Raw genomic sequence first — 9,520 nt, forward strand, 5'->3', positions numbered from 1 at the left:
AGTTTCTATGAGTAGATCTTAAAAGTTCTCATCACAAGAAAAAAATGTAACTGTGTGATGATAGATGTGAACTAAACTTACTGTGGTAATCACTTTGCAATACTATTTACATATATCAAATCATTATGTTGTATGCTAAAACTAATACATTATATGTCAGTTATAAATCAACATTAAAATATTTGCCTTTTCTGGAAATTCCACGTAAGTGAAATCATACAGTATGTAGTCTTTCACATCTGGCTTCTTTCACAGGTAGGAAACATTACTGAAGAATGTTGAAGCATATCACTAATCATATGTACTAGATGCAATGACAGAGGCAAACAGAAGGTATTGATAAAGGATTACGAGGAACAAAATATCAGAGTAAGTCTGACAAATTATGAAAATCAGGATAGCAGAGTAAGTCTGATCAAGAACTATGAAAAAAAAAATGTTATCAAAGTAAGCCCAATGTAACTACTAACAGGAATTGGAAAACTGCTTGTTTATTAAAAATTGGGTGATGTATAAAGACTAGCTTTAATTCCAGATTAAGTAATTTCCAGAACTGAAGATCCACTATAGGTTTGCAGCCACTTTTGAGTAACTTGCATACATTCCAGTATTTTTTTTTTGCTCAATAATAAAATTATCTAATTCTATTATTTATGAAAAAAAAAAACCTCCTTGAAGGAAAGAAGGAAGAAGGAAGGGAGGGAGGGAGAGAGGGAGGGAGAGATAGATAGAGGAAGGGAGGGATGGTCAAAAGTAATTTGGTCACTGAATGACAAAGGATAAAATCTAACTGGGAAGAGAAATATAAACAATCAGTAAGGAAAATTCTGGTTTTGACTAGGTAAAACATTAAATCTGGTCATTGGTTTTTTTATTTATTTGTTATCTTGTATTCGTTTTTCACACCCTTTCCAAGCATGTATTTATTATTGGTATAAATTCTTAAACAGAGTTTTCCATTCTTTGACCTTCTTTAACCACAAAAATCACCCAGTGGAATGCAAACAACCGAGGCATGAAAGATTTTTTACAAATACAACTTGAACATCATGTATTTCTGAAGTGCATATTCACCAAGTTGCTTAAATTAGGGGAACGTTCTACCTAGGCTGGATCATGTGACCTGAGAGGGTTGCCAGTGTCAATGTTTTTATCTCTTTTTTGCTGTGTTTGATTGTTTTGCTGTATTTCCCCTTATATTGTACTTTCCTTTCCATTACAAGGTCCAGACTATCTCTGCAATACGTCACTGTTTAGCATATTATACTTGTCCATATGTTATGGAACTGGGCTCTTGGACTCTTTAATCTACAGAAACTGATTAGATACTAGACCAAAAATTTATGCAAGCCTTTATGGGGACTTGTGCTGCAGCAGGAGGGAGTGAAAACAAGTAACAGCTTCCCTTGCTTGCTCCCTGAGGTGGAGGGCGGGGAGGAGCTTGTTTCTTTCATAGGATAAGCGTAGGGGCAGATTGATGGGTCAGGCCAGAGAGGTGGCTTAGGCTGTCTGCCCATTCCCTTGGTGGTCCTGTGTACAGGGATCATGCAAGTACTCTGCTTTTGCTCCAGGCACCTTATAAGTGGCACTTGGGTCTTGGCCTTGTTGTATCTTATTGTCCCAATTGTGCATGTATGCTGTTATTCTTAGTCCTCTTAGTTGTATTCTGGTGCTCAAGCCTGAACTAGAGATGTTTATCCAGGTAGAAGCACTCCAGTAAAGAGTCTCAGGTCCCAGCCTATGTCATGCACAGTATTTAATATTCATTTCCTCAAAAATGGAAAACCATCTACTTCCCTCCTCATTTTATTTCCCCATAAGTTTTTTACAAGCTAAGCCTGGTATCTGCTGCTGGTAATGCAGAGTCCGTGCCTGAAACATTAAAATATCTAGTGGTGAAAAAAATACAATAAAATAACACCAGCCATATTGGGAGAAATGTTTGATCAAGGCTTGATAGGAGTATAGTTGTGGTAAGATATATGTCTGCCATGGAAGTGTAAGAAAAGGTGGTCTTTGAGCCATATCTCAGACAATGAGGAATGTGCAGTTGTTTGCAAGAAACAAGGAAAGTGCCACAGGCAAAGTGCAGTGCCAAAGGCAAAGTGCTCAAAATGTGCAAACAGGTGGAGTGGGAAAAAAATAAACATACACAAAGCTAAAACATATTTTGGGATCTTAAGATCTTCCCCAAAGCTCAGGGTTTGTGTGCATATAGAAAAATGGAGTTACAAGCCTCAGGCAGCTGATTTGGATGCGCGCATGCATGCACGCACACGTGCTCACACACACACACACACACACACACACACACACACACAAACACAGAGTTGAAAATGCTCCTATAACTAGAAACTGTTTTTAAAAACAAAAGTTAAAGACCAAAGCAAAGGCTTGGGAAAAAATGCCACATTTATCACAGAAAATGATTTCACAGCCTCAAGTTATGAGATGGCCTGAGTAGTTAACGAGAGAAATTAATGTGCCTAGAGGACAGAGTTGGGGCCAAGATACAATTCTCTAAAGAGGAATGATCACTAAATATTTTAGATGGGGAAGAACGAATTATGTTTTTGAAAGTAATGGGAAAAACTCGCACAAAAACTCCTCTGTTCGACCAGCAGCCTGCGTATGGAGCCCCAAAGCAGTCATCGAAGCAGGGAAAGTTACGCTGCGTGGGATCCCGGATAGGGAGTGCACTATTACCTCTGGGCGGGGCCTAGTGGGTGTGGTTTAGCGTGGCGTCCGAGATGACGTCAGAGCAGACGTCAGTTGCACCCAGCAGCCCTCTGGGCTGAGCTAGTGCCAGTGGCAGCCACGCCTGAGGAGGAAGCTTGTCCTTTATACCCCTGAGGTATGGGAGCACTAAGCAGTCGGATGCTATGGGGCAGAGGGGGGCGCGCCCCAGAGGATCCAGGTGTCGCTAGGGAGGAGGAGGAAGCTGTGGAGGCAGCTGTGGCAGTGATAGAAGAGGGGGAGGAGGAGAGTGAAGAGACCAGGCCCACCACCAGTCAGGGCAGCCACAAGCGGAAGACAGGCCCTGAAGGGCTGCTCTCAAAAGTGCCCCGCCGGAAGCGCGCTAAAGACAGTTCAGGGTCCGTTTATGAGGCACTCTTTCTGAGAGGGGAAGACAGCGATGTGCAGATCCGCGCCCTGGGGGAGGAGTGGAACTTGCACAGGATCTACTTGTGCCAGTCAGGGTACTTTGCTAGCATGTTCAGTGGTGCTTGGCGGGAGACAACCATGAATACTATAGAGTTGCAGATGCCTGACGAGAACATCGATCGTGAGGCACTGCACGAGGTTTTAGGTTCCCTGTACCTAGACACTGTGCTCATCCCACCCAGTCGAGTCGTCGCCATCCTGGCCACAGCCAGCCTGCTGCAGCTGGACGAGCTGATTCAGCAGTGTGGGGAGGTCATGAAGGAAACTGTCACTGCCCAGACCGTGTGCAGCTACTACTACTCTTCTGAGAGCTACGGACTCCAGAACATCAGGATCATGTGTCTCCAGTGGCTGCTGGACAACCTGATGACCCAGCATAGTGATGAGCTATTGCGAGAAGTCAGCCTGGATCTCATGAAAGAGCTCATCGCCTCTTCAGAGCTCTTGGTGATAGAGGTGGAGATGGATGTGTACACCACTCTGAAAAAGTGGGTGTTCCTACAGCTACACCCAACATGGAGGGGCCCCCGCAAAGCCCTATTGCCTGATGCTGACTCGTGGTTTGCCAGGTCTAGGAGAGAGTCAGAGGGCACGCCTTTCCTGGAAACCGAGCAGGGCAGAGCCTTCGTGCCAGTGTTTCAGCAGCTGCGGATCGCCTACATAATCTGTGACCTGCCATCAGCCTGTGTCATTGACCAGGATGCACTGATCCCTGCCACATGGCTGACCCCAGTGTACAAAGAGCAGTGGCTTGCCCTCCTCCAGGCTGAGCAGACCAGGGAGCTCGGGCCCATGGACGTCCATGTGTCTGACCTCCAGGGGAACAGCATGCGGTGTGGGGGCCAGCTTCACAGAGACGAGCAGCACAGCTGGCGGTGGGCTGGCTTCAACTTTGGCTGGGACCTGGTGGTGTGCTATGCCAATCGACGCATCATTTTCCGGCGCAGTGCTCTGAACAAGTCCTGCGGCCTTGGGGTCAGCTTACTCTGGCAGAGAAAGGTCGCGTTCCGCCTGCGCCTGGCCTCCTTGGACAGGGCTGGAAGAGCCATTTTCAGGAAGGACACAGAATACCAGATGCTTTCCCTGAGAAAGGATCAAGAGCTAGAAGTAGTGAACCTGGAACACCAAGATATAGTTTTCCCCATATATGTGGCATGTAACTTCCTGTACCTCCCAGGAGAGGGGCATTTCCCAGAGTGAAGAACCCTGCAAAAGATCAGAGAGCTGAGAAGCTCTTCCCTGGGATCAGGGTCAGCTAACTTACGTAAGATGCCAGCTCCTTCTGTGAGACCAACCGGCCTTGCTCATGTCTAATGACCAATTCTGTTAGAGGCTTTGTTGAACTGCAGCTTGTAATACTTGAGATTGTTTATCTACACATATAAAGAGGAAAATTTTTAAAGCTGACAAATTTTTAAGCACCCCAAACACCTCAAGAACTCATTTGTGCTGTTAATGTAGCAGCTTGTCCTTCTAGTTTACCATCTACTGACCCCGTTCATCATTTCTGTGAAGACAAAGACCAGATGACTTTAGAGGGAAACGTGGGCCTACTTGCCCTACTACTCTTCGTGAAAATCTTTTAAAACATGCATTTCCTTTAGTTTGATTAAATGAATGTTAAAGGAACAGTTTGACTTGTCTTTCAGATGGTGTGTTTAGAGCTCACTGCCTCACTCATTATCACCACCACAACTGGTATCATTTGAATTACTCACATTTCCCCATTTCCTGGCACTGAGTATAGTACTTGGTTTCCCTGGTCTCTCACTATGTGCACACCCACAATACACTGATGATATTATTTCTGTTGGTTATTCTTCACCTGAAGAATATCTTTATGATAGACTTTATTTTAAATTCCCTAGAATTTTAACCCCAGAAAGACATTTCAAACCTTATACATCTTATATTGGGGTTGAATTGGAAGGAAGCAGATTAAATTTATGAGGATATTCCTTTAATAAATATAGTTTTTCTTTAGCATACACTCATGGATTATTTATGCACCAGAAAGTAAAGTTGAAGGAAGATGATAGATTTTGCTTTTCGGAAATATTTGATGTTCAAGTAGTATTTGTAAAGACTCTTTCCTGCTAAAGAACAGAACTAGTAACCTCTGGAATGGAACACGTTTGAATTATACTGGGAAATACTTGGCATCTGGAAATGGGATCAAAAGACAAGAAGTCCAAGCTAGTAATCAAAAGGGTAAAGTAGAAAGTGTTTTTGTCAAAACTTGAGAAACACCAGTCATTATTTGAATATGTTGGTATCTTATTACTGCTAATTTGCAGACTGGCACAATCCCATTCCATACCCCAAAATCCAGATTGTTTGCATTCCACTGGGTGATTTTTGTGGTTAAAGAAGGTCAAAGAATGGAAAACTCTGTTTAAGAATTTATACCAATAATAAATACATGCTTGGAAAGGGTGTGAAAAACGAATACAAGATAACAAATAAATAAAAAAACCAATGACCAGATTTAATGTTTTACCTAGTCAAAACCAGAATTTTCCTTACTGATTGTTTATATTTCTCTTCCCAGTTAGATTTTATCCTTTGTCATTCAGTGACCAAATTACTTTTGACCATCCCTCCCTTCCTCTATCTATCTCTCCCTCCCTCTCTCCCTCCCTCCCTTCCTTCTTCCTTCTTTCCTTCAAGGAGGTTTTTTTTTTTCATAAATAATAGAATTAGATAATTTTATTATTGAGCAAAAAAAAAATACTGGAATGTATGCAAGTTACTCAAAAGTGGCTGCAAACCTATAGTGGATCTTCAGTTCTGGAAATTACTTAATCTGGAATTAAAGCTAGTCTTTATACATCACCCAATTTTTAATAAACAAGCAGTTTTCCAATTCCTGTTAGTAGTTACATTGGGCTTACTTTGATAACATTTTTTTTTTCATAGTTCTTGATCAGACTTACTCTGCTATCCTGATTTTCATAATTTGTCAGACTTACTCTGATATTTTGTTCCTCGTAATCCTTTATCAATACCTTCTGTTTGCCTCTGTCATTGCATCTAGTACATATGATTAGTGATATGCTTCAACATTCTTCAGTAATGTTTCCTACCTGTGAAAGAAGCCAGATGTGAAAGACTACATACTGTATGATTTCACTTACGTGGAATTTCCAGAAAAGGCAAATATTTTAATGTTGATTTATAACTGACATATAATGTATTAGTTTTAGCATACAACATAATGATTTGATATATGTAAATAGTATTGCAAAGTGATTACCACAGTAAGTTTAGTTCACATCTATCATCACACAGTTACATTTTTTTCTTGTGATGAGAACTTTTAAGATCTACTCATAGAAACTTTCCAATATAAAATACAGTATTGTTGACTCTAGTCACTATACTGTATACTATATCCTCAGGATTTATTTGTCTCATAAGTGGACGTTTGTACCTTTTGACCCCACCCCCACCCCCTACCAACCTTTGGCAAAAACCAATCTGTTCTCAACATCTATGAGTTAAGTTTTTTCTTTTTAAGATTCCACATATAAATGAGATCATACAGTATTTGTCTTTCCCTGTCTGGCTTGTTTCACTTAGCATAATGCCCTCAAATTCCAACCATATTGTTGCAGATGGAAGGGTTTCCTTTTTATGGCTGAATATTATTCCACTGTATATGTATACATTGTCTTCATCCTTCCTATGTTGATGGACACTTAGGTTGTTTCCATGTCTTGGCCATTGTAAATAATGCTGCACTCAATATGGGAGTATAGATCTTTTTAAGATAGTGATTTCATTTTCTTTGGATAAATACTTGTAGTGGAATTGCTGGATCATATGGTAGTTCAATTTTTAATTTTTTGAGGAGTCTCCATATTGTTCTCCATAGTGGCTGCACCAATTTACATTCCCACCAACAGTCCCTTTTCTCCACATCCTCATCAATATTTGTTATTTGTGTCCTTTTTGATGATAGCTATTCTAGCAGGTATAAAGTGACATTTCATTGTGGCTTGGATTTGCATTTCCCTGATGACTAGTGATGTTGAGTACCTTTTCATGTACTTTTTGGCCATTTGTTTGTCCTCTTTGGAAAAATGTCTATTCAGATCCTCTCCCCCCTTTTAAAATTGGATTGATTGTTTTTTCTGTTGAATTGTATATGTTCTTTAAATATTTTGGATGTTAACCCCTTATCAGATATATGATTTTCAAATATTTTCTCCCATTCAGTAGGCTTCCTTTTCATTTTGCTGATCTTTTCTTTTGCTCCGCAGAAGCTTTTTGGTTAAATGTAGTCTTGTTTATTTTTGCTTTCGTTGTCCTTGCTTTTGGTATCAAGTCCAAAAACTCACTGCCAAGAGCAATGTCTAGGAGTTTACTGCCTGATTTCTTCTAGGAGTTTTATGATTTCAGGTCTTATATTTAAGTCTTTAATCCATTTTGAGTTTATTTTTGTGTTTGGTGTAAGATAGTGGTCCAGTTTCATTCTTTTGGTTGTGGTTGTCCAGTTTTCCCAACAGTGTTTATTGAAGAGATTGTCCTTTCTCCATTATATATTCTTGGCTTCTTTGTTGTAAATTAATTTACCATGTGTGTGTGTGTGCATTTATTTCTGGGCTTTCTATTTTGTTCCATTGATCTATGTGCCTGTTTTTTATGCTAATACCAAAATTTTTGTCATTACTATAGCTTCGTTATATAGTTTGAAATCAGAACATTTTGATGTCTCTAGTTTTGTTATTCTTTTTCAAGATTGCTTTGGCTATACAGGGTCTTTTGTGGTTCCATAGAAATTTTGGGATTGTTTTATTTCTGTGAAAATGCCACTGGAACTTTGATAGGGATTGCACTGAATCTGTAAATTGCTTTGGGCAGTGTCGACATTTTAACAATATTAATTATTCCAATCCATAAGCACAGAATATCTTTCCATTTATTTGTGTCTTTTTCAATTTATTTTATCAATGTCTTATTTGTTTTCAGTGTATAGGTCTTTTACCTCCATGGTTAAATTTATTTCTAGGTATTTCATTCTTTATGATGCAGTTTTAAATTGGATAGTTGTCTTAAATTCTCTTTCTGATAATTCATTATTAGTGTATAGAAACAACTGATTTTTGTGTATTGATTTTTTAACATTTCTTATTGATTTATTATCATTTTACAACGTTGTGTCAAATTTCAGTGTAGAGCACAATTTTTCAGTTATACATGAACATATATATAATTCATTGTCACATTTTTCTCTCTGTGAGCTACCATAAGATCTTGTATATATTTCCCTGTGCTATACAGTATAATCTTGTTTATCTATTCTACGCCTTCAAGGAGGTTTTTGAAAGGCTTCTTTATCCCAGACCCATGTACTAGTGTTAGAGTAGTAATTACGTAACAGTTAGTTATATGAAATGGCTCAATCAGGAAGCTGCTGTTGCATCCTTTGATGTTTGCCCTTAATTTCACCTTTTAACCCTCTGTGTTCCCTTACATTCTGTATACTTAACCAACCATAAACAAACAAGGGACCGCATTTCATTTTTTTAAAATGACTAAACTGAGGGAAAGAGTGTGTCATGACTCAATAGAAGGGTAAAAATTATTATTAATTTTTCTGTAGCAATTTCACTTCCTTTATGTAAGCTTGCTAAGCAATTTCAAATTACTTTTTCTTGAGCTGAATGCCAGGACGCCATTTCATCTAAAGAGAGGTGTCTTTACTTGGGAATTTCAGAGACTACTTAGCTAGAAATGCACCTTGACTGAGAAATCTGCTTTTGTTTTCCTATCCAAGTAGCTTTAAAACCTTAAATTGCTTTTTGCTATTTACAACAGAAAGATGTTCAATAATGTACAAACAATGACAGCTGTAATACGCTCATTTAAACTCTCACAAGCCCTGGCTGCTGCCATTTGGCAATTTGGGCCATTTATCCAATACCAGTCTCTATTTTTTCTTTTCTTTTTTTTCTTTTTTTCCTTTTTTTCCTTTTTGACTGCTAAGGATGAGAAGGAAAGCTTCTCCCACATTAACACTCACTTTGTTTTATAGCCTCCCAGTAAAGCCATGGGGAGATGGGGAGGCAGGACAAGATGTATAGTCATGGTGACACTACATAAAACCATCAAACTAAATAACAGCAAACTAAATGCCACACGAAAGGAGACGTGCCTCTATGGGATGCAATGCAGTTCCTGAAAATGATGAGGATTTGTCCCTGTCTCTGTCTTTCCCTCTCTGTATGTCTGTCTCTGTCTCTTTGTTACTCCCTATCTCTGTCTTGGTTGTCTCTGTCTGCATCCTTGTCTATCTCCATCTACCTCTGTCTTTGTCTACCTCTGCCTCTGTCTCAGTCTGTCTGTCTTT

General features: G+C 39.5%; 1 protein-coding gene across 1 annotated transcript; it reads left to right on the plus strand.

The window, feature by feature from the left end:
* Nucleotides 1–2,856: 2,856 nt before the first annotated feature.
* Nucleotides 2,857–4,365, plus strand: LOC105106218 (germ cell-less protein-like 1). Its single transcript, XM_064483189.1, has one exon. The coding sequence runs from the start codon at nucleotides 2,857–2,859 to the stop codon at nucleotides 4,363–4,365; it is 1,509 nt and encodes a 502-aa protein (XP_064339259.1).
* The last annotated feature ends 5,155 nt before the right edge of the window (nucleotides 4,366–9,520 follow it).

The sequence above is a fragment of the Camelus dromedarius genome, chromosome X, assembly GCF_036321535.1.
Source record: "Camelus dromedarius isolate mCamDro1 chromosome X, mCamDro1.pat, whole genome shotgun sequence".
NCBI lineage: Eukaryota > Metazoa > Chordata > Mammalia > Artiodactyla > Camelidae > Camelus > Camelus dromedarius.